The sequence below is a fragment of the Macrotis lagotis genome, chromosome 1 (genome assembly GCF_037893015.1).
Source record: "Macrotis lagotis isolate mMagLag1 chromosome 1, bilby.v1.9.chrom.fasta, whole genome shotgun sequence".
NCBI classification, from domain to species: Eukaryota; Metazoa; Chordata; class Mammalia; order Peramelemorphia; family Peramelidae; genus Macrotis; species Macrotis lagotis.
Genome location: NC_133658.1, coordinates 486,971,452 through 486,997,931, shown reverse-complemented (window position 1 = coordinate 486,997,931; position 26,480 = coordinate 486,971,452). Strand labels below are relative to the sequence as shown.

The following is a 26,480-nucleotide window of genomic DNA, read 5'->3' as shown; positions in this document are numbered from 1 at the left end:
GGGGCGGCTAGGTGGTACAGTGGATAAAGCACCGGCCCTGGAATCACGGGGACCTGGGTTCAAATCCAGCCCCAGACACCTAGCTGGGTGACCTTGGGCAAGTCACTTGACCCATTGCCTTGTTAAAAAAAAAGAAAAATTCTGTATAGGGGTGGCTAGGTGGTGTAGTGGATAAAGCACTGGCCCTGGAGTCAGGAGTACCTGAGTTCAAATCTGGCCTCAGACACTTAATAATTACCTAGCTGTGTGGCCTTGGGCAAGCCACTTAACCCCGTTTGCTTTGCAAAACCCTAAAAAAAATAAAAATAAAAATGAGATCAAGACTTTACCTAATCATGACTTTCAGGTATCCCAATAATTTTTAAATTATCTTTTGGGGGCAGCTAGGTGGCGCAGTGGATAAAGCACCAGTCTTGGAGTCAGGAGTACCTGGGTTCAAATCCAGTCTCAGACACTTAATAATTACCTAGCTGTGTGGCCTTGGGCAAGCCACTTAACCCCATTTGCCTTGCAAAAAAACCTAAAAAAACCCCAAACAAAAAAAATTATCTTTCCTGAATCTGTTTTCCAGATCAGTTGTTTTATCAATGAAATGTTTCATATTTTCTTCTAATTTTTCCATTCTTTTGATGTTGAAGTATTATGTCTTGACTTCTTGTAAAGTCATCAGTTTTCTTTACCTCCATTCTACATCTGACACATTTGTTTTCTTCAGAGAGCTTTCTTATCTCCTTTCCATCTGGCTAATTCTGCTTTTTTAATGCATTCTTCTCCTCAATAATCTTTTGAATTGTTTTATCCTTTTGGCCTATGCTGGTTTTTAACATGTTATTTTCTTCAGCATTTTTTTGGATCTCCTTGACTAAGCTGCTTGCTTTGTTTTCATGTTTTTTCTGCATCTCCCTCATTTCTTTCCCCAATTTTTCTTCTATCTCCCTTACTTGACTTTCAAAATCTTTTTTGAGCTCTGTCACTGCCTAAGACCAACTTTCATTTTTCATGGAGTCTTTAGATGTAGGAGCTTGTACTTCCTCATCTTCAGATAGAGTATTTTGATCCTTCTTGGAATCATAGAATATGTATTTCTCAATGGTGTCCCTCTTTCTTCTCTGTTTACTCATTTCTCCAGCCTGTGCCTGGTTTTGGGGTGCTTCCTGAGGTTTTGAGTATTAAAGGGACACCCACTTTGGGTTTGTTTTTGGTGCTCCCCACTGAGACCTTTATTCCTCCAAGGGCATATGCTCTCTTGCCTGTGCTTTGATATATAGATGACCATAATTGCTCTCTTCTGCCCTGGAGCTGTGAGGAGGGACCCTGCTATCTTAGTATAGAAGGCCAAACTGCAACCTGGATCTGAGTGTGGGCAAACAGCAGAGTCCTGCCCCAGGGAGAGCAGAGAAATTTCTGTTCTGTCTCCCCTGACCCCCATACCATCTGTGGGCTCTTTTCTGGAGGTGCAGGCTGGTTTCCCCCAATTCTTGTTACAGGTTCTGTGGCCAGTGCTCCTCACTCCACACTCATTCTCATGACTTCACACTCTTTTTGGTGATCCCTGGGCTGGGCTGAGCTGAGCTGCAGTGGAGGCTTTTTTCCAATCCCTGGTCTCAGTGACACTCACTTTTCCCATGGAATTTCTAAGTTATCTTGGACTGGGAAAATGTATCATTTAGCCTTTGTGTTCTGCCCCTCTAAATTTTGGCTAGTCATAATTTGTTGGTTTTCTGGAATTTTGGGGGGGAAGGAGTTTCTGGGAAATGCTGCCTTCACGCTGCCTTCTTGGCTCCGCCCCAATCAAACTACATCTTCTTAAAAAGCTATAGCATTATTAAACATGGTATAGTGGTATAGCATCCATATTCCTAGAGGAAAGGCTAAGTGAATTACAAGGAGAAATAGACAGCAATACTTTAATAATGGGAGACCTTAGTCTCCCTCTCTCAGAACTAGATAAATCTAACAACAAAATAAACCAGAAGGAAGTTAAGAAGGTGAATGAAATCTTAGAAAACTTAGATATGCTAGACCTCTGGAGAAAACTTAATGGGGTTAGAAAATAACATAGCTTTTTCTCAGCAGTACATCTCACCTTCACCAAAATTGACCATGTACTATGGCACAAAACCCTTAAAATCAAATGCAGAAAGGAATAAATAAATAAATAAATAAACAAACAAACAAATAAATAAATGAATGAATAAATAAATAAATGAATGAATGCACACTTCTCAGACCATGATATGATAAAAATTATATTAATAAAGGGTCATGGAAAGATAAACCAAGAACTAATTGGAAATTAACTATCATAAATAATGGGTGGATCAAACAGAAAATAATATAAAAATCAATAATTATATCCAAGAAAATGATAATGAGACCATACCAAAATATATGGGACTCAGCAAAGGCAGTTTTGAGGGAAAACTTTATATTTCTAAATACCTATGTGAATAAGATACGAGAAAGAGGACATCAATGAATTGAGTATGCAACTAAAAAAAGTAGAAAAAGGACAAATTAAAGATCTCCAATTAAATACCAAATTAGAAATTCTGAAAATCAAGGGAGATATTAATAAAATGGAAAGCAGGGATACCATTGATCTCATAAGTAAAACTAAGAGTTGTTTTTACAAAAAAGCAATTAAAATGGACAAACCTCTGGTTAATTTGATTAATAAAAGAAAGAAGATAACCAAATTAGCAGTAGCAAAAATGAAAAGGGTGAACTAACCACCAGTGAGGAGGAAATTAAGGAGATAATTTGGAGCTACTTTGCCGAACTATATGCCAATAAATTGGACAACTTGAGTGAAATGGATGAATATTTACAAAAATCCAAACTGCCTAGATTAACAAAATAACTAACCCCATTTCAGAAAAAGAAGTTGAAGAAACTATCAATAAACTCCCTAACAAAAAATTTCCAGATCCAGATGGATGTACAAGTAAATTAAGGAACAATTAATTTCTATTCTACATAAACTATTTTAAAAAATAGGAGAGGAAGGAGTTTTGCCAAACTCCTTTTATAACACCAACATGGTACCATTATCTAAACCAGGAAGAACCAAAACAGATAAAGAAAATTATAAGCCAATCTTCCTAATGAATATTTGTTTGTTTGTTTGTTTTTTGCAAGGCAATGGGGTTAAGTGACTTGCCTGAGGTCACACAGCCAGGTTATTATTTAGTGTCTGAGCCTGGATTTGAACTCGGGTCCTCCTGACTCCAGTGCCTGTAGTCTATCCACTGCACCACCTAGTTACCCCTTCCCTAATGAATATTGATGCAAAAATCTTAAATAAAATTTTAGCAGTGAGACTAAAGCAAGTTATTACCAGAACATACCATGATCAGATTGGATTTAAACCAGGCAGTCAAGGATGGTTCAACAATAGGAAAACACTCAGCAGAATTAAATATATCAATAGTAAAACCAACAGAAATCATATGATTATCCCAGTAGATGCTGAAAAAGCCTTTGATAAATACAGCATCCATTCCTGTTTTAAAAAAGCACTAGAAAATTTAGGATAAATGAAGTTTTCTTTAAAATGATAAATAGTATCTATCTAAAACAATCAGCAAATATGATATTAAATGGGAGTAAACTCAGAGTATTTCCAATAAATTGAGGGGTGAAACAAGGCTGTCCATTATCACCATTATTATTCAATATAGTATTGGAAATGCTAGTTGTAGCAATAAGAAATGAAAAAGAAATTGAGGGAATCAAAACTGGCAATAAGGAAGCAAAACTTTAGTCTTTGCAGATGATGTGATGGTATACCTAGAGAATCCAAGGAAATCATCTTAAAAATTCCTAGAAATAATTAACAAATTCAGACAAAATAGCAGGTTATAAAATAAACCCACATAAATCATCAGCATTTCTACATATGAACAACAAAGCCCAAGAAAAGGTTGAAAGAGAAATTCCATTTAAAGTAACTATAGATAACATTAAATACTTGCGAATCTACTCCACCAGACAAACCCAGAAACTATATGAACACAATTATAAAGCACTTCTCAATCAAAGTCAGATCTAAATAATTGGGAAAATGTCAAATGTTCATAGTTAGGTTTAGTTAATATAATGAAAATGATAATTCTACCCAAATTAAATGACTTATTCAGTGCCACACAAATCAAACTATTAAATAACTACTTTACTGAATTAGAAAAAAATAATAGCAAAATTCATCTGGAGCAACAAAAGGTCAAGAATAGCTAGGAAGGAGTGGCTAGGTGGCGCAGTGGATAGAGCACTAGCCCTGGAGTCATGAGTACCTGAGTTCAAATCTGGCCTCAGACACTTAATATTTGCCTAGCTGTGTGGCCTTGGGCAAGCCACTTTAACCCCATTGCCTTGAAGAAAAGAAAAAACCTTAAAAAAAAGAATAGTAAGGGAATTGATGAAAAAAAATGTAAAGGAAAGTGGCCTAGCTATACAAAATCTCAAACTATACCATAAAACAGCAGTCATCAAAACTGCCTGGTACTGGTTAAGAAATAGAGTAATGGATCAGTGAATTAGAATAGGTTCAAAAGAAACTGCAGTAAATGACTACAGTAATCTACTATTTGACAAACCCAAACATATCAGCCTCTGGGATAAGAACTCACTATCTGACAAAAATTGTTGGGAAAACTGGAAAATAGTATGTCAAAAACTAGGCATAGATTCACATCTCAAACCCTATACCAAAATAAGTATAGGATTTAGACATAAAGAGTGATACCATAGATAAATAAATAGACAAAAAAATACTCTATCTGTCTGATCTATGGAAAAGGGATAAATTTATGACCAAACAAGAATTAGAGTACACTATGAACTGCAACATGAATGGTTTTGGCTATATTAAATTAAAAAGGTTTTGCACTAATAAAATCAATGCTGCCAAAATTAGAAGAAAAGCAGAAAGCTGGAAAACAATCTTCACATCCAGTTCTGATAAAGGTCTCATTTCTAAAATATATAGAGAATTTCATCAAACTTATAAAGTCACAAGCCATTCCCTAATTGATAGATGGTCAAATGATATGAAGACAGTTTTCAAATGAAGAAATTAAAGCTATATTTATAATTGTATGAAAAAATGCTCCAAATCACTATTGATTAGAGAAATGCAAATTAAAACAACAAGGTATCATCCATCTCGCACCTTTTAGATTAGCCCAGATGAGAAAAAAGGAATATGATCAATGTTGGAGAAGTTGTAGGAAGATTGGGACATTGATGCATTACTTGTGAAGTTTGAACAGATCCAACCTTTCTGGAGAGCATTATGGAACTATGCCCAAAGAGCTATAAAACTGTTCATACCCTTTGACCCAGCAATTCTAATTCAAGGACTATATCCAGAAGAAATTGTAAAAAAATGGGAAAAGTCTGGGGCAGAGCCAAGATGGTGGCAGGAGAAGAGACTCTCTTAGGTTCATTCTCTAAAATATTTCAAAAACCTTAAAATTATGATGACAGCTAAATTTTTGAGAGAGAGAACCCCCCAGAAAGATCCAGTGAGCCAACCCTCCAGTCCAAGGTAACCTGGAAAATAGTGGAAAAACTGTTGGAGGGGTTGGAGGGGTGGCACTATGAAGAGCAAAGAAACTTCAGCCTCCTGGGAACAGCCCCAGGGTGCCTGGGAGTGCCCGCTTCCAGCAGTAGAAGCAGTTTCCTGACCTGCACCCCAGGGAACACCAAGCACAACTTGGAAGATCAGCTGGGAGACCTCTGGCAGAATAAACATGATGCCCAGGACTTCAGTACAGCACCCAAGCCCTCAATGCAGCCATGGTACTTGACAGTCCAGATCCCAAGAAATGGAAGCAGGCCCATGGAACTGCCTGGCAGGAGCCTCCAGAAAGCTGTGCCCTGAGTGCTTAGCCCACCGAAGGTAAGGGAGTGGAGGGAGACTGTCAAAATCTGTCCTCTATCCCTGGAACAGGACTCAGGGGCTTTGACCACATTCAGACTCTGGTCGCAGTCTAGCGCCCCCCCCCCCCCCCCCCCCCCATAGAGCAGGGACCTCCCTCACAGCCCGGTGGCAAAGGGGTAAGCTTGTGGTCATTCACAGACCAGGAAAGCAATCAGAGCCTCACACACAGAGGTCCTTGCAGGGAGTTGGGGGGGTGTCCTAATAATACTTAAAAACTCAAGAAGCACCCCAAACCAGGCACAGGCTGGAGAAATGAGTAAACAAGAAAAAAAAGGAACCTGACCATAAACAATTACTTTGGTCCCATAGAGGACCAAAATACTCAATCTGAAGATAAGAAAGTCCAAGCTTCTGCATCTAAAGACTCCAAGAAATATAGAAATTGGGCTCAGGCTATGGCAGAGCTCAAAAAAAGATTTTGAAAATCAAGTAAGGGAGATAGAAGAAAAATTGGGAAAAGAAATGAGAGAGAGCCAGGAAAAATATGAAAACAAAGTCAGCTTAGTCAAGGAGATCCAAAAATGCTGAAGAAAATAACATTAAAAACCAGCTTAGGTCAAATGGATAAAACAGTTCAAAAAGTTATTGAGGAGAAGAATGCTTTAAAAAACAGAATTAACCAGATTGAAAAAGAGATAAGAAAGCTCTCTGAGGAAAACAAATCCTTCAGATGTAGAATGGAGCTAAAGGAAGCTTATGGCTTTATAAGAAGTCAAGAAATAATACTTCAAAAACCAAAAGAATGAAAAATTAGAAGAAAATGTGAAACATCTCATTGAAAAAAGAAAGTTTGTCCTTCAAATACAGGACTTAGGTGAAGCATAGAGAGTGGAGGAGAAGGACAAAATATGAGAACTTAATGATGATGAACTGCATGTATTCCTGCATAGAAAAATGATACTGATAATACTCATGAACTTTCTCATTTAATAGAGCAGGTAGAAGGAGTTTTTATAGATGAGGCACAGGAGAGAGCTGAATTTGAAGATATAATGTAAAAATGGAGTCAGTGCATGAAAGGGGGATGTAGAGGTAGAATAGGCTAAGATATTTCATATAAAAGATATTTCATATAACTTTTGCAATGTTATGGAAGAGGGGAAGGTGAAGGGGAAATGAGAGAACCTTCATTCTCATCAGAAATGGCTGAGAGGAAATAGCATACATACTCAATATGGTATGGACATCTAGAAGAAAAAGGAGAGGGGGAGGGGGAGGGGGGATGTGAGCGATAGAGTAGAGGGTAGATCACAGGAGAGGATAATCAGATATAACACATTTTTCTTTTTTACTTTTTGCAAGGTGCTGGGATGGATGGTCTGTCTGGGCCACAGGGTGTGGTGGTTGTTGGGTCTCTGGGATGGGATGTAGACTTGGGGCTTCCTGGCCCCAGGGCCTGTGCTCTGTCCACTGCTCCACTCAGCTGCCCCACTGCACATTTTTGAAGAGGGACAGAGTGAAAGGAGAGAAAAAATGTAATAGATGGTAGTGGGGAGGAATGGATGGAGGGAATTACAATCAACAACAGCAACTGCAGAAAAATATGGATGGACTTATGATAAAGAAAGTGATCCACCTGAGACAGAGCTGATGGTATCAGAACACAGACTGAAACATATTTTTTCTCTTTTACTTTATTTCTCATGAGGGTTTATATTTTTGTGGGGGGGGTATTATATTTACTCTTAAACAAGGATATTTTTAGTAATGTATAAATATATTAAAGAAAAAGAAAAAAAAGAAATGAGAGATTTCTCTTGGTCCCAAATTCTTCTGAAAATGTGGTCATATACTGTTAGAACCCTCTATTTCCTAAAATTCAAACATCTCAATTCTTATCCTTGGTTACAAAACAATTTATTTTTGTCAATTTTTGATTTAACTGATTTTTTCCAGTTTGAGCAGTATGGTTTTACTTATAGTCCCCAGGGCAAAAGGAATTCACAATTTTAAAGAATTCCCAAGTCATACTATTCTTCATTTTGAAATGGAATGTCTTAACTTTAACTATTTGGTTTATTTTAAAATAGAATTTTCCTGGAAAATGGAACAGTAATAAACAATTCAAGTTATAACCCTGTGGCTACCCCCTGGAAAAGTAAAAAAGAATGAAGTTTGATGATGACCTGAGAGGGAGCCATTTAAATTAAGTAGGACACTTCCTGTTTGTCACAGGGAGTGATTCAGAGAGTAGGAAGAGACCCAGAAAACATCAATTCCACCTTCTCATTTTACATTTAAAGAAATGATGACCCAAGAAGTCCAAATAACTTGTGCCTACCCTTGACACAAAGACAGTACTTATCAGAAGTGGAATTTCAACCAGTTTTCCAGCTCTCACTTTTTTAAATCTAGTTAATCAACAAAACAATAGAGGCAACTAGGTGGCTCAGTGGATAGAGTACGGGCCCTGGAGTCAAGAGGACCTGAGTTCAAATCCAGCCTTAGACACTTAATAATTGCCTAGTTGTGTGGCAAGTCATTAACCCCATTGCCTAAAATAAAAAAAAAAATCAGCAAAACAATAAATCAAGCCCTGATTTGTAACTTTGGCTGATTTCAGGGGTGTAAACACTCATGCTGAAAATTTAACAATGGGCTCTCTCCTGTCACAACAAACTGGCTCCTGCAGAACCTTGACAGAGTTACAGGATTTTAACATTTTCACTTCAAATTTTAATTTTAGTTTTTCATAATTAAACTCCATGATAAAATCCTGTGCGTTGTTTGCATCCTGGATTTGTTCTCTTAGGGAGACCAATTCAATCTTCTATGTGTGCAGGGTAGTAGAGTTGGTTTCTATCAATCAAAAACTATAGAAAACCTATATAACTTGGGAGTTATCCTTGGTCCCCCAACAACTATAGCAATAATGGGGTTCGACTGTATTTTGAATTTAAAACATTAATGTTGCTTCAATGGGACCTTAACACAATTATTATTCATAATAAATCACGCAGTTTCTCTTCTCACTCTCCATTGACAACTTCACTAATTTTGTGAGATGATATTAGAGTGTGAAAAACCTGTTGAAATAAGATTTAGGTCCAGTTCCAGATGTTCAGACATGTTAAATTGCTACAGAGCCTGATGATTTAGTCTCTTCCACTCTAGGTCAAAACATATGGCTTTAGGAGCCCTTCTGAGAAGTGGGCCCTAATGCACTCATATTTCACTACTGGAAACTGTTGGTTCTAATTTGAGTAAATTCACCAGTGAAATAAGTATGATGGACTTGGCCTCAGGTCTCGTCAACATTTTTCACATCACATTAAACTCTCCACATATCTGATACCATAGACCTGGAGGACACAACTCCTCTCAAACACTCGGTCAGAGTCAGTTAAAAAACCCTCCCTGTTGTTACTCAAATTTTCTCTCTACAATATCAGAAAAGGGGGAATGAATGCAAGGGCAGGTACTTTCTAGCCTTACTTTTTGCATTTCCATTAGGAAACTGCTGACAGCCAGTTATAGTGAAGTAGAACCAGAGAGGTGTCCACTCTTTTTTTGCTGGCTTATGAGCCAGTAGAACCCTACTAGACCAACCAACATAGATCCCCAATCCTGAAGTAGGGGAGGAAACCCTCCTAGGTCACTGTCCCCTAGTTTTAAGTGATGTTGGCCTCCATTTGGCTCACAAAGAACAGGAAAATAAAAATCCTAGGGCATTGTGGAAACAAAGAAACCCTTTGGTCTGGCCCCACTGGTATCCCCTGATCAAGAAAGTCTGATGTATTTTTCTACTTCATCCCAGGTCACATTGTGCCTTCCCACAAATGAGACCTAGGACCCACAAAATGTCAGAGTTCTAGGAAAACTGATTCCATGTTGTTTTCAATCTCCCAATCTTGTCTGCAAAAAAAAAAAGCTTTTTATGGAATAAGAGAAAATGAATGCTTTTAATTTCTTTTTTTTAGAAAGATTTTATTTATTTTGAGTTTTACAATTTTTCTCCCATTCTTGCTTCCTTCCCCCCACCCCCCACAGAAGGCATTCTATTAGTCTTTACATTGGTTCCATGTTTTACATGATCTCAATTGAATGTAATGACAGAGAAATATGCTTAAGGAAGAAAACTAAAGTATGAGATAGCAAAATTACATAAATAACGTAAAATAACGTTTTTTTCTAATTTGATGGTAATAGTCTCTGGTCTTTGTTAAAAGTCCATAATTCTTTCTCTAGATACAGATGGTATTCTGCATTGCAGATAGCCCAAAATTGTCCCTGGTTGTTTCACTGAAGGGATGAGCAATTCCATCAAGGCTGATCATCACCCCCATATTGCTGTTAGTGTGTACAGTGTTTTTCTGGTGCTGCTCATCTTGCTCAGCATCAAATGCTTTAATTTCTCAATAAAATCTCTGCCCAGCAAAAAAAATGGGAAAAGTCTACATGTTCCAAAATATTCATAACAACTCTTTTTGTAGTGGCAAAGAATTGGAAATTGAGGGAATGCCCCTCAATTGGGGAATGGCTAAACAAGTTATGGTACATGAATATTATGAAAAATTATTGTTCTCTAAGAAACCATGAATGGTTGGACTCTAGAGAAGCATGGAACAACTTATGGGATCTGATGCTGATCAAAGCAAGTAGAGTCGAGAGAACAATGTACACAACAACACTATGAGATGAACAACTTTGATGGACGCAACTCCTCTCCACAGTTCAAAGAGCTAGGACAACTGTATTAGACTGGTTATGGACTATATTATACCCAGAGGAAGAAAAACAAAATAAAACAAGACACAGGAAAAAACCACCCCTACCGAATCTGATGAACACTTTATAAAAAGTATCAATTAGGTATGTCTTTCCTTTAATCCTAATTCCTCATGCCAAAAATTACTAATTTATAAATATGTTTAACAAAATATTATGTAAAATGCTAGCCTGATTGTTCCCTACTGAGGGGAGGCTGGGTGGGAAGGAAGTGTGGAGGGAAATTTTGTAACTGAAATATGCATGTACAAATGGATGAAAATTTAAAAAGATAAAAAAGGAAAAACAAAGTCTTTCATAGCCTGTCCTTCCCAATCACTAACAATCTTAACCCCATTCCCCACCACACTCCCCCAACTCCCCAGATCTAAGAGCACTGCCTTCATCGCTAATTTTCAAACAAGATATGCTCTCCTTCCTTTTTCTTCTGGCTTCCCCTGACTTCTTTCAAGTTCTACAGTTTGTTAAAAATCCTACCATTGTATAGTAGTCTTTCATAATCTCCTTTAATTTTAGGACCTTAATTCTCTTTTGCTTATTTCTAATTTATCCTTGTTTGTACATAGTTCTTTGCATATTGTCTCCACCTTTAGAGCATGAGCTCCTTGAGAGCAGGGATTGTCATTTGCCTTTCCTGTAAATTCCCTACACTTAGATAATGCCTGCCCCACAGTAGTTCCTTAATAAGTGTTTATTGACTAACAAACAAATGTGATCATTAGGATATAAAAAGAACAGAAAATAGAATTACATATGAAACTAAAAGCTTCCATTACATAAAGTTCAGTTTTTTAAATTATATATTGCATTTTAAGTGGTAATAACAAAATGCCTTGCTTGTCTGTGCCACATTATGAATTTTCTATGGGCTATTTTTTTTTCTTCTTTTTCTATCACAATCCACCAACTAGTACTAATCCCCTCAAGAGAAGCCTTCCTGCTTGTAACAAATAAGCATATCAAGCCAAAAAAAAATCTAGTACTAAAATCTTTGGAACTAAAGGGTAGAACATTTTAGTCACCTTATTTGTATAATTCCAACCTAATTTTCAAAATGGGTATACAAATTCACAGCTCCATCAACAATACATTAGTTGATGAAGTATAGAAAGACAGGCATACTAATCATTGATTATTCTTGTCTTTTCTTATCTTTGCTAGTTCTCTTGGTGTGAGTTGAGACCTCAGAATTGTTTTAATCTGCATTTCTTTATTATTAATTTGGAAGATTTTTTTTCCATATTCCTTGTTGATTGGTTTTCTTTCTTTGGTAAATGTCTGTTCATATCCTTTGATCATTTATTTATTGAGGAATGGCTATTATTCATATTTGAACCAATTTCTCATATATGTCTTGCATGTGAGAACTTTACCAGAAAATCTACAGTTTTTTCTCCAATTACTTTCCTTCTAATTTTAGCTCCATTGTTCTTATTGTGCAAAAGCTTTTCAATTTTATAATGCCAGAAATTATTCATTTATCTCCAAAGATCCTTCCTTTCCCTTGTCTATTCAGGAATATGACCTCCTATTGTCTCCCCCTATCCATTGTTGCAAAAAGTATTCCTTCCTTACTGCTATGATTTTTATTGTACCTACCCAGGAAATGTATCTTTTTGGAACTTATTGTGACATAAGTTGGGAGATCTTGGTCTAAACCTCAATTCTATCAGACTTCTTTCCAGTTTTCACAGCAGTTCTTGTTGAATAGTAAGTCCTTATCCATTAATTTACTTCTCCATGACCCATATCTCAAACTTCCTAAAGGATAGAACAACCTGTTTCATGCCTCTGTATTCCTTCTTTTCTTCTCCAACTCTCTCTGGGTGTCTGTCTCTGCCTGACCAACTCATCTACAGAAAGAACAGGGAAATTTCTGTTACTGAGCACCCAAAATTTTGACTATAATAGACCTATGTAATGAATGCATCCCTTTTTTTAGGAGGTTTTTTTTTTAAAAGCAGTTTATGGGGTGACTAGGTGGTGCAGTAGATAGAATTACTCAGGAGTACCTGAGTTCAAATCTGACCTCATACACTTAATAATTACCTAGCTGTGTGGCCTTGAGCAACTTAACCCCATTTGCATTGCAAAAAACCTAAAAAAACAAAACAAAAAATGCTGTTTATGTACCCAAGTTGATTAGGCTTGTTGTTAAGTGTTGAAGAGAGTTACATACCAGAGGATAAGAGACTAAATCTGAAAGAACATTTGTGTTTCGATCATTTTTAGCAGAAAAGTTTTAAAATAAATTTTACATATTGATGCTTTTTTTTTAAGGAAAGGACAATTTCAGGCATGAAGAATATCATTGCTGAAATGGAGCAGGCATCAAGGTAATTCTCCATGAGATACTATTTTGGTGAAGATAAAAATTTTACAAAATTGACAAATTAGCAATCAAAGTTTACATCATTACTTTTGTATTATAATGTTGTCTCTGAAATTTTACGGAAAATATAATTTTACATTTAGTTTTCCAAGCTATGTCTCATCTGTCTCTGCAAATATTTGACTTTTAAGTAATTGTGTTTTGCTTTTCAGTATTGTCTTATTTTTTATTGTTGTTCTGCATCAGTAAACTATTTCTAGTGTCTCTATTTTACTTGTAAAATAGACAGTCAACTGAAGCTCTCATCATGTGTGAACAAGACATTTCCAGAATGCGTAGACAACTGGATGAAACAAGTGAAGAACTTGCTCAGGTTGCAAGAGAAAGAGAGGCCTTGGCTCATGAAAATGATAAACTCCAAGAATCGGTCTCTAGAGTTAAGCAGGAAAACCAGGTATTTTTACTGATAGAATTCTTTCTTTAAATGAAAATTTATCATTTTTATCTTAATCATATATGATTTATAGGTTATAATTAGATAAATTAGGATTAAGAAAAGGTAAGTTGGTGTAGATCTTTTGTTCATAATTAAATTCCACTTACTTTTTTCAATGAAAGCCAGGAGATATGACATGTCAATGAGCTACTATTTTCTGTTAAAAAGTAAGAAGCAAAAAAACTTTTAGGGTAAGACACTCAGATATTTTAGTAAATAGAGATTTTTTAATGAAAGGATAGAAAAATATTCTGTAATGGCATTAAAGCAATTCTACTTAAAGGCAGAGATATTAACTAGAATGTGTTTTTAGATCCTTTCTCATCTACCTCTTCTTTCTTTTCCTTCTTTTCTTCCTTCCTGCCTCCCTCCCTTCCTTTCCTTTCTCCTTTTCTCTCTCCTTTCTCTTTCTTTCCCTCTTTCTTTCCTTCCTTCCTTCCTCACAAATTTCAGACATTGAAAAAAGCATAATTTTTTAGTGATAGTTATATAAATACTTATCAAAATAGATCAATATATTAATTACATAATATTTTCTCTTTACATTTAGTAAATGTGAAATGAAAATGTTTGAATTTATAGGATATTTCTATATTATTTTCTTTATAGTCTGATAAAATATGTAGACTAAAAAGAAGAGATGACATTTTTGTTTTTTTTAAACAGGTGTTATCCAAAAAATTGACCGAAAGTCAAATTGAGTTTACTGAATTAAAACAGAAGAACCAAGACAATATCAGTGATATTGGCAAGCTGAAATCTTTACTAAAAGCTGAAGTATGTATCTGTATTTTTTTGCTTTTAATTATTGTGGTATTTCATAAGTTTTTTTTTAGATTTTTTTTTTTGCAAGGCAATGGGGTTAAGTGGCTTGCCCAAGGCCACACAGCTAGGTAATTATTAAGTGTCTGAGACCGGATTTGAACCCAGGTACTCCTGACTCCAGGGCCGGTGCTTTATCCACTGTGCCACCTAGCCACCCCCATTTCATAAATTTTTAACAGAAATAAGTGAAATAAAAGGTACATCTCTAGAAGAGGGTGAGCATGACATTTTGAACACATCTGTAATATTTAATGTTCAAAGGGATTTGTTATAGCTATAGAATTTCACCATCAGTATCATCATAATAATTGCATAAAAAGTACTTGACTTTTTATCATAGGCTTTAAGGTTTACAAAGCATTTCGCAGACATATTCTCATTTGATCCTTTCAAAAAATGCTTTGAGATAAATGTAGTTATCCTCATTTTACAAATGAGGAAAACTAAGATTTTAAGAGTAAGTGACTTATTTCGTATAACTCACCTGGTAAACATAGGAGGCAGAATTTGAAGCCTTGTCTCTCTGAATACAAGTGTAAGGCTTCCACCAGGTCATACTGCTTTTTAAAGATCTAGTAATATGACTCAAGATGGTGTCATACTGAAGGAACATTCTGGTGTAGTTTTGGGGGAACTAATACTTTCTAATCCACTCCCTAACAAAATAGAACCATAATAATTAGAAAATATTGGCATGATCAGGGCTGTGAATCACATTACCTTACTTTTTCTAGAGTGCATGATCTCTGGTTGGTTCTTGTCCTTTATTACTGAAGAAGACCAAAATGACCACTATGTTAGAGATGAGTTATAGTGTATCCAACTGTGAGTGATCAGCCCAATATGAGCTCAGAATGCTCTACCACAGGTTGGGTACAAATAATCCATGTGAACACCTGTAAGGCTTACTCTAAACTTAACAGATGTCATGTTTCCTTTGAGTCACTTCAATTCTGCCTTCCTCCTAGAGTGCAGCACATTCACTGATGAGGGCATGCCATGCTGGGCAGTCCTGTGCCAGTGTCTCCCATACTGAACAATCAATCCTAAGTTCTTCAATGAGACTTTCAGGGTGTCCCAGTATCAAACTCCTTTATGAACACTTGCTCTGTGTGTATTCCCATAAAATTGTCTTTTTTTGGCAAATGTACATTTTTCATTCTAACAACATGTCCAGTCCATGGACTCTTTGTTGTAATGCTGGAATTCCAGGCAGTTTAGCTTAAGAAAGGACCTCAGGGTCTGGTATCTTCTACTGCCTGGTGATCCTCAGAATCTTCCCAAGACAATTTAAATGGAAGCGATTCAGTTTCCTGACATGGCCAGTTTTCACAGGCATGTAGCAATGAGGTTCAGCACAACAGCTCTGTAGACTTTCAGTTTGGTAGTCTAATATCTCTTCTCTCACACTCTTTCAGAACCTTCCAAATACTGAGCTAGCTTTGGCAATACATGGGTCCACCTCATTGTCAATGTGTATCTCCTTGGAAAGGACATTGCCAAGGGAAGTGACCTTGTCCACAGTACTCAAACCTTCTCCATTTGATGTAATTGATGGTTTCTCGCATGGATGTTGTGATGCTGGTAGATGGAACACCTGGATTTTCTTGGTGTTCATTGTTAGATCAAAATAAGTACAAGCAGCAGAGAATCAATGTATACTTTGTTGCATCTCAGCTTCAGAGGCTGCATTGAGTGCAGTCATCTGCAAACAAATCATGCACCAACACTCCCTCCACTTTGGTCGGCTTGTAGCCTTTTCAAGTTAAAGAATTTGCCACCATTTTGATAGCTGACCTTGAGACCATGTTCATTCTCATTGAAGGCATTTGATAACATGACTGAAAACATCATGATAAAAAGCATGGGAGCAAGGATGCAGCCTTGTTTCTCACCAGTGATGTCTGAGAAATCTAGAGAGCATTGTCTCTATAGTTATGTATGTATGTCTGTCTGTCTGTCTGTCTGTCTGTATATATATATGCAAACTTGAACAAGAACAGCAGCTATGTGTGTGTGTATATATATATATATATATATATATATATATATATGTATGTATATATTCGTTGGAAGAAATAATACCTCAGAACATAGATTGATGTAGCCATAGAGCATCCCACAATAACAATGATTTTTTTCCAAAAAGCTTTTGCTTGCCTTGTTTAATGAATTCTTAATATTAGGGTTAGTCAATAATTATTTTATGGGCTATTACTATGTTCTTATCACTGTGCAAATTGGAATTATAGGAGAGACACAAAAGATATTACTCTCTGTCCACAGTAATAATAGCTAGTAGATTAGAAAGCAATTTACATATTTTATCTCATTATCTCATTTATCACAAAAACCTTGTGAGATATATATTTTTTATTATAATACCTATTCTATGTATTAAAAAATGAGAATGGTATGTATTAAACAAATTGCCCAAAGTCTCACAGCCGGCAATTTAAACTCATGTCTTCCTGACTACAAATCCCCTGCTTTATCCACTGTAACTAGGGCCATTAATTTTGAGGGACATCTCATAAAGATCATCACTAAACTATTGGGTTGCATAAATTTCTATCATTAGATTTTAAATTCTTTGAAATTTTGTCTTTAAGGGTTTGTTATTCAATTTCAACCAATTTGATATTTGATAGTATTTAGACACAGCATTTTAAGCCTTTGTCAACTCTTATAAATAGTTATTCTTTATAATAATAAACTTCTGATAATTAAATTAATCATAATTTTCCATATGCTTAAGATAATCCATTTTTGAAATGGCTGAATTAGAGTATGAGCACAGTAAATTTTAGATGAGGGTAGATGTATGAGTCTGAAATTTATAGGACATTGGGACCTGGGTAGGGGCATCCCAGTGTGGGAAATCTACAACCAGGCAATAGCATGAATGGAGTTAAACCTAGGGAAAGGGACAAAGAAGAAATAACATTGAAGCTAAGTGAATAGAGCCCTAAAAGGTAACTTTGACTTCTTGATAATTTAGATTAAGAGTTTACAGTCTAGGGGCAGCTAGGTGGCACAATGGATAGAGCACCAGCCCTGGAGTCAGGAGTACCTGAGTTCAAATATGGCCTTAGACACTTAATAATTACCTAGCTGTGTGGCCTTGGGCAAGCCACTTGACCCCATTGTCTTGTAAAAACCTAAAAAATAAGTTTACAGTTTCATAGGAAAATAAACTTAGGTATATTGACAATTAGAAAACAAGGAAGTAAAATATAAAGTGTTAAATGTCATGGCACAGATGACAAGTACAATAGGTATTCAGAGAAACAAGACATTAATATGGGATAGAGTCATTAGAGAAGTTGCAATATGCATGTAGAAAGATATAAAGAGAGAGGGGAAAAAAAGGGATGGATGGGTGGATATCTTTTGATACTACGGAGCAGCATGTGCAATGAAATATACTTTGTCCAGAGGACTAATTTGAGGCAAAACTGATTTTTGGCAAAAGTGATCTTTATTAGGTCTTGTCTCAGAGTGACAAAATTTTTGTGTTAAATGTTTACTGTTTAGTATTTTATAATGCTAATGACTCTTATGACTAATAAGAAAGATTTAACTAGATGGTGTGTGAAAAGATAATTTTATTTTGTTAGATATAGCCAATTACAATTACAATTAGATAAAACCAATTATAGTTCATGTGAAAATTCATCTCATGATTTCATCCTCCTATTTTTACTGAGAATATTTATATGAAACATAAAACAGTGCCATTAATTGAAAAGGTAGAGAAATAGTGAGCCTAGCCATTACCATAAGAGTAGAAATTTTGTATCTGCTCTCTGACAGATGTAATGGGAAAACCTGGACTTCAGAAACATGTGTTGTGCTCAGGTTGCTACTTTACTGTATATATATACTGTAAGAGTTCAACTCAACAAATGTTAGATGATTTTACAAACATAGCTAAAATATTTCTCAGAGGAAGAAAAAATGACTCAAAACCACAAGGTAGAAGTTTTATACTGAAGGTCATCTATTCTGTTTCTCCTTCATTCTTCCCAGAACCCCAGATGTTTGGGATCATCAGAAAAGAACCATAGATAAGATTAGGAAGTATCTAAAGTAAAGTTTAGACTCCTTTCTAAGGAAATAGACTCCTAGATTCTTTTATCTGAAAATAACACACATTATTAATTATTCCATTTATTATATTTTAAAATAACAATGACTGGTATTTATTTTATTGAGCTGCTTCCCCCCCACCCTAAGAAATGAATTCAATTTCAATCAATTTCTTCACTATAGACTTTTAAATACTTAAATACTGCCCCTGCCTTTTATACTTATACTTGAACAATATCTCTAGTATCATAGTATCTAAGTATCTAGTATCATATTTAATTCTTGGCTTCCAAGCAAAAACTGGGATAAGTCCTAGGACTATGTGAGTTGTAGTAAATCATAAAAAGTGAAGTCAGAGCTAGAAGAATCAAGTTGAGTTGTGAACAGAATATTTGGAATACTAAGAAACTAGATGTCAAGAAAATGCTATCTAATACATATCACTTTTAAAGTTTGCGAAACACTTTAAATATATGTTAATTATCTCATTTTATATTTTGACAACCTTGTGCAGTAGATATTATTATTATCCTCATTTTACAGATGAGGAAATTGAGGTTGAAAGAGATTAAGCTACCAAATGTCTAATATAGGATTTAAATTCAGATTTACTCCCAAATACATTGTTTTATCCACATCATTACCTTGTAGTTGTCTGCTACACTATAGGTAATTTGACAACTATGTAACTGCTAGGGATCAAGTCAAAGTAATCTGACATGGAGCTAAAACCAGAGAATTATACAAGTGCCAAAATTCAAAGCCAGATCAGAAATAGGAAGGGCCAGATAACACAATATGATAAGAAAGGATCAAGTTGGTTGAAAAACCATATCCTAAGGAGCAACTCAAAAACTGGAATCCAGCAGCAATAACTAATGATAACTTTTCAGATAGGCAGTTTTAGAGAATTAATAAAAGACAATCTACTATCCCTACTTAAATAATAACTTTAACCCTTACCTCCTTCATTACCAGAGGCCTAGAGAGCAAATGGATTGTTTGAATAAACTGTAGATTTTGAAATTTTATGTTCCTACTTGAAGGAAGATGGTTTCACAAAAATATTGAATGATAGATTGATAAATAGATTGATGGATGACCAAGTGCAAATTGTTCTTCTCTTAACAAAATTCATAGAATGAATTCCTACTCTTAATGAATAGAATGAAGAGCTTCTGAATAGAATCAAAGAAAATATCCAAGAAGGGAACCAACCTGTACTAGTCAAAAATTAAAATATTCTGAAGAGTCAGGGGATTAGGGGATGGGGCAGAGAGTCAAAGTCAGTGTTAACTGGTTAGTGGGTACAAGACATGGGGGAAAAAGAAATTTTATATTTCTAGAGTTACATGATAGATATGAGGCTCTTTTCATAGAGTGTAGATAAGCATTCTTTGAAGAATAAGGATCTCACTTCACAGGATGAGAAAACTTCATTGATATCAATACATAAGAAGAAACTAGTTACTTATCCCAAGAAAAAAAGATGTTATGGTGATTAATGTCTTTTTCATGAGAATTTACATGAGTAGCTATCTAGACCTGATATGACTAATAGAAGGATTTCTGTCTTATAGGAATATGTATCTGAAATATGATGGGAGACCCTGTTGAGCTTTTCACAATAGGTGACTATTATCCAGTTTTGTTGATTGCTGTTCCAGAAGAAGCTTGAAAATAGTTTGAAGGGACTATAGAATCTTGGCCAGGAAACTAAAGGAATTTTAGGATAGAGGCATTTTTTTGTCATTCTTTCTTATTGATGTTTGGAGGCTTGGTGAAGAAAAAAAATCAAATGAGACTTGTTAGTGGTTAAATAAATAGTGTTATCTAACAAGATTAGGTTTTCTGGAGCATGGTTTAAGAAAAGAAAATGAAGGGAAGTTAACATGCAGATGGAGTATATTTCATATGGAAAGAGATGAACATATTTTCCTGAAGACTTGCTTATTTGATCAAGATACAAGATGATAAATGATGAAAAGATTTAAACTGAAAATGGAAGATAGACAAAAACTCCCCATGTAAAATCATAAGGAAGCTATTTTGAGCAATGGATATGATACAGGAAGAATGGTGGTCAAAGACATTTCTTGTAATGGGAGAAAATAACTAGGAAGAGGAACAGGAATGCAATACTAATAGTTATGGTCTAATATTTTTATAAATCATTGTATCTATGAATTCTCATTTCTGTTGTGGTTTCCATATACCTGCATGGAATTAGAAGAGTCCAGTAAATATCAAGTCTGTTAATGATACTAAATTTCTACACTTACTTTCTTTGTTATTGGTTGATATTTTTTCAGTCTCATTTCAAGATTCTGTTTGAGTCAATGCTTCCTTGATCACTTTTGATTTAATATTTTTAATGTGTTTCTCTAGAATCTAGAGTCTAGATCTTCCAGTATCATTGTGACAGTACTTCATCTCCTAATAACTGATGCTTGATTCCTTCCTTCTTATAGTACATAGATAGATGTTTATAACCATTGTATCTATTTCTTGGATGGTAGCCCCCAAATGATCACCATGAGGTGGTCATATGTGAAAATATTCCTATGTTCCATTATATAACACAGTTCTGAAAAAAACAAAATACTTCTCTGTAGGGCTATCCTAGAGTAAAATAGAATGTGATCATTTGTCAAGTATTCTGTTCTTTAACATTAGATGGGTTAGAGCCTGGAATGATGATTAGTAATCTGTTGAATAGTAATCTGTTGAATGTTCTTGTCATGTAATGGAAAGAATGCTGAACTTAGAATTAAAAAATGGTGAAAGAAATAATTCCCTGTTGAACTAGATAATATCCTTAATATGAACTCTACAAGCTCTGTAAGTTAAAAGAGAATACTGATAAGCCTATATTTCTCCTCTTAATAATTCAGTGTGTAAATCAAGGAGCATTGAAAATCTCTTCCCTTATTTTGTCAACTAAAGAGCCAATATATTCAAAACTACTATGGTTTAATTGAAAGCTCTTTCTTCTGATGTGTTTCTTGAAATGGGCTGTGCAATGAGCTCATCCATATATTTCCCTTTGCAAGAGGAATCTGTTTAGTGTTCCAATATAGCATTTAGCATTAAAAAGTTCTAGATAGGATATAAAATGTTTTCATAACAGATTATGTCTACTTTTCTCAGTATAAAACCATGAATAAGATTTGAATTGAGACAACAGTATTGGAGCAATTTATAGAGAGGTTGACAGATACCATATATGACAAGTTGACTTTAGTGGATGTGACAGACACCCTTCCCAAAATAATTTAATAATTCCTGCTAATGGAGGTGCTTTTTTGTAGTTTAGAATAATTCCAGGTATTGACACAATATATTGAACCTTCTACCTGCAAATTTCCTGGAGAAATACCAGGTTGACTGCTAAGAAGTGAGGTGCTTCAGACATATCAACAAGATACCAACAAAGAGTAAGAAGATATACATAGTAGATGCCATGCTGACAAACTTAAAAGATCTAAAGGGAACTTTCTTCCATTTTGGCACTTCTCTGATTGATTTGTGGAGAAATGGAAGAATTTTTTTTAGCGGTCCACAGCCAACCAAAAATGCTTTTAGACAATTAAAACAACAATTTACCTCCTGTCCCACCTTGAATTGGCCTTTTGGGATAGCAGTCAATTCCACTGACTTTGTGATAGGAGCATCCTTTCCTTAGCTTGATCATTGATCTGCCTTGTCCCTCCTGTGTGCTTAATCGTAAACCTACTAGAGTTTTGTTTTAGGAAAAGCCTACTGGGAAAGACTTGGAAAGAAAGTTTAATAACTGATCATCATCCAAAGCAGTCAGTGGATTTTTAAGTACTTTTGGTCAGCTTTCAGTCTGTACCAGTGTAGATCTTATGGCTTCTTCTCTCTAGCCACTTTCATTCTTTAAACTCTCCTGTGCTTCTGGGCTCCAGACTGGTGGTCTAATGACTTGTCTGGAAAAACTGGATATAGATAGCAAGTCATCAGTCAGCTTTATGATTTAGTGGTTACCTAAGGCACTTTTTAAAGCCATCTGCCCTTGTGAAAGCTTTGACCTCACCCTAGAAAGGGGCTTAGTAGCAGATAGCTTTATTTCATTTGAGCCCCAAGAAAAATGGAAGTGCTCTCCTTATGGTCATTATAATCTAACTGCCAGGCATATGTGACTATTCAAAATGTATAAATATATCAAACATTTCCATATTAATCATGTAATGAAAGAAGAATCAGAACAGAAGGGGAAAAAACCAAGAGAAGAAAAAAATATAAGACATTTAAAAAATTGAAAATAGTATGCTTTAGTCTGCATTCAGACTCCATAGTGCCTTCTCTGGATGTAGATGGTATTTTCCATCACTAATCCTTTAGTCTTTGATCATTGTCCTACTAAGAAGAACAAGTCAACCATAGTTGATCATCATATAACATTGCTGTTAATGGGCACAATGTTCTTTTGATTCTGCTCACTTCACTCATCATCAGTTCATGCAAGTCTTTCCAGGCTTTTCTGAAGTCAGATCACTCATGATTTTTTAAATAACAATAGTACTCCATCCCATTCACAATTTGTTCAGACATTCCTCAGTTGTTGGGCATTTCCTCAATTTATAATTCTTTGCTACTATGGAAAGAGTTGCTGTAAATATTTTTTGTACATGAGGTTTTTTTTTCTCTCTCTTATGATCTCTTTGGGATATAGACCCATTAATGATATTGCAATCAAAATGTTGGCACAGTTTTATTGCGTTTTGAGTGTAGTTCCAATTTGCTCTACAGAATGGTTGGATCTCAACTCTATCGGCAATGCATTAATGGCCCAGTTTTCCCATAACCCCTCCAACATTGATCATTTTCCATTTTTGTCATGTTGGCTAATCTGATGTGTGTGAGCTGGTTTCTCAAAGTTGTTTTAATTCACATTTCTCTCATCATTAATAATTAATAGTCATTAATTTTTCATATGACTATAGATTAATTTTTTCATCTGAAAACTTCCTCCTTTTGACCATTTATCAATTGACAAGTGATTTGTATTCTTATAAATTTGATTCAGTTCTCTATATTTCAGAAATGAGTCCTTTATCAAAAACAATAGCTATAAAAATTGTTTCCCAACTTACTGTCTTCCTTTTAATCTTGATTGCATTGGTTTTATTTGTGCAAAACTTTTTAAATTTAATATAATCAAAATTATCCATTTTGCATTTTATAATGTTTTCTATCTCTTATTTGATCATAAACTCCTCCCCACTCCATAGACCTGAGAAACTATTTCTTGTTCTAGGTCTATACCTAGTTTCTACCATATTGTTTTTCAGTTTTCCCAGCAGTTTTTATTTAAGATTGAGTTCTTATCCCAGAAGCTGGAGCCTTTGTGTTTATAAAACAGTGGATTCCTCTAGTCATTTACTGTTGTTTCTTTTATACCTAATATTTCTTAGTGAGTTTTAGATCTGGTATGACTAGTCTCCTTTATATTTTTTTCATTAATTCCCTTGATATTCTTGACCTTTTATTCCTTCAGATGAATTTTGTTATTATTTTTTCTAGCTCAATAAAATAATTTTTGGTAGTTTGATTTGTCATTGAATAAATACTTTAATTTAGGTAAAATTATCATTTATATTATATTTACGCAGCCTACCCATGAGCAATTGACATTTCTCCAATTATTTAGATCTGATTTTAATTGTGTGAAAAAGTTTTGTAATTGTTTTCATATAGTTTTTGAATTTGTCTTGGCAGGTAGACTCCCCAGTATTATTTACAGTTACTCAACATTTCTTATACAAATTGAATAATAGTGGTGATAATAGGCATCCTTGTTTCATCCCTGGAAATGCTTCTAGCTTATCCCATTATGTATAATGCCAGCCAATGGTTTTAGATAGATACTCCTTATCATTTTAAGGAAAACTCCATTTATTCCTATGCTCTCTAGTGTTTTTAATATGAAGATGTGCTATGTGTTGTCAAAAACTTTTTCAACATCTATTGAGATAATCATATGGTTTCTGTTAGTTTTATTTTTGATATGGTCGATTATGCTGATGGTTTTCCTAATATTGAACCAACCCTGCATTTCTATTATTCTTTAAATCTTTGGTAGAATTCACATGGGATTGTGAATCTATCTCATCCTGGAAATTTTTTTCCTAGGGAGTTCATTGATGACTTTTTCAGTTTCTTTTTTCTAAAATGGTATTATTTAAGTATTTGATTTCCTCTTCTAATCTGGGAAGTTTACGTTTTGTAAATATTCATCCATTTCACTTTTATTGTCAGATTTAGTGGCATACAATTGGACAAAATAGCTCTGAATTATTTCATTTATTCCTCATTGGTAGTGAATTCACCCTTTTAACTTTAATAGTGATAATTTCGTTTTCATCCTTTTTTGAAATTAAATTAACCAGGGGTAGCTAGGTGATGCAGTGGATAGAGCACCAGCCCCTCCTTACTTTTCCTCCCTTTCCTCTCCTAATTCCCTGTAGGGTAAGATAAATTTCTAAACCCATCTGAGTGTATGTATTATCCCTTTGAGACAAATCTGATAAAAGTAAGATTCAAGCAATTTTCACCCCCCCTTTTCCCCCCATTGTAATAGGTCTGTTATGCCTCTTCAGGTAATATAATATACCTCATTCTGCCTCCCCCTTCCTGCCTTCCCAGTACAGTATACCTTTTTTAATTTCTTAGATTTTTTTTAAATCAAGCCATCAAAATCAACTTATATCATTACCTTCCATCTAAGTATATTCACTCTAGAGATACAGTTCTCAAGAATTAGGAGTATCATCCTCCCATGTAGGGATATAACCAGTTTAATCTTATTGAATAGCATTCTTCCCCCCCCCCCCCCCATTTACCTTTTTATATATTTCTTGAACCTTATGTTTGAAGATCAAATTTTCTGTTCAGCTCTGATTTTTTCATAGGAAAATTTTGAAAGTCACTTATTTTGTTAAGTGTCCATCTTTTCTCCTCAAAGAGTATGCTCCGTTTTCTGGTAGTTGATTCTTGATTGTAATCCAAGCTCCTTTGTCCTCCAGAATATCATATTCGAGGACCTTCAGTCCTTTAATATTGATGCTGCTAAGTCCTGTGTAATCCTGACCGCAAATTCCTTGGAATTTGAATTGCTTCTTTTTTTGCTGCCTACAGGATTTTCTCCTTGATCTGATACTTCTAGAATCTGGCTACAATATTCCTTGGAATTTTCATTTTGGGATCCCTTTTAGGAGGTGATCAGAGGATTCTTTCAGTGACTATTTTATCCTCTGGTTCTAGTATATCAGGGCCGTTTTCTTGATGATTTCTTGAAAGACGTTGTCCAGGCTCTTTTTTCTGATCATGGCTTCAAGTAGTCCAAGAATTCTTAAATTATCTCCTTTGGATCTATTTTTCTAGATTCTTTGATTTTTTAAAAAAATTTTCTTTGATTTGATTTTCAATGTCTCATAGAATCCTTAACTTCCACTTAACCAGCTCTATTTTTCAAAGAATTATTTTCTTGTTAGCTTTTGCAACTCTTTTTTCCAGTAGATCCAGTTCTATTTTTAAAGGAACTGTCCTCTTTTTCCATTAGCCCAATTGGATTTTTAAAGGATTTATTTTTTTCAGTCAATTTTTGTGCTTCCTTTTGCAAGATGTTGAATTTCTTTTGCATTTTTTCCCAACTTTTCTACTTAATTTTGAGTTCTTCCAAGAAGTCTTTTTGTCAAGAGACCAATTCATATTCCCTTCTGAGGCTTCAAATGGAGTACTTTATCTGCTATCCTCTTCTGAGATCATCTTGCACTCTTCTTTATCTATATAGTAACTTCCTATAATACTAGCTTTTGTTTGATTTTTCTTGCTCATTTTGAGCTCTTCTCCTGGACTACAGGGCTGTTGTCCTAAACTTCTTGTGTTGGAGGAAGGGTCCATTCACAGATTTTCCTTGTGGCTTGCTCACTGGACTAGGGCCATCCAGAGACAGACCTTCCACCTTCCACCAGGGACTTGCTCACAGGCCTTGGGTACCTGTGTTGGAGCCCTCCCAGCTAGCCATTAGTCTACTG

The 26,480-nt window shown here is 35.2% G+C and overlaps 1 protein-coding gene across 15 annotated transcripts in view; it reads left to right on the top strand.

The window, feature by feature from the left end:
- Positions 1-26,480, top strand: part of TSGA10 (testis specific 10) — a 152,764-nt gene that overhangs the window by 96,109 nt on the left and 30,175 nt on the right. For all 15 annotated transcript variants that reach the window (XM_074213766.1, XM_074213769.1, XM_074213768.1 and 12 more), the window contains 3 exons: positions 12,956-13,011; positions 13,293-13,461; positions 14,170-14,280. In XM_074213766.1, the coding sequence (XP_074069867.1) occupies positions 12,956-13,011; positions 13,293-13,461; positions 14,170-14,280 (336 nt within the window). The remainder of the gene's footprint in view (positions 1-12,955; positions 13,012-13,292; positions 13,462-14,169; positions 14,281-26,480) is intronic.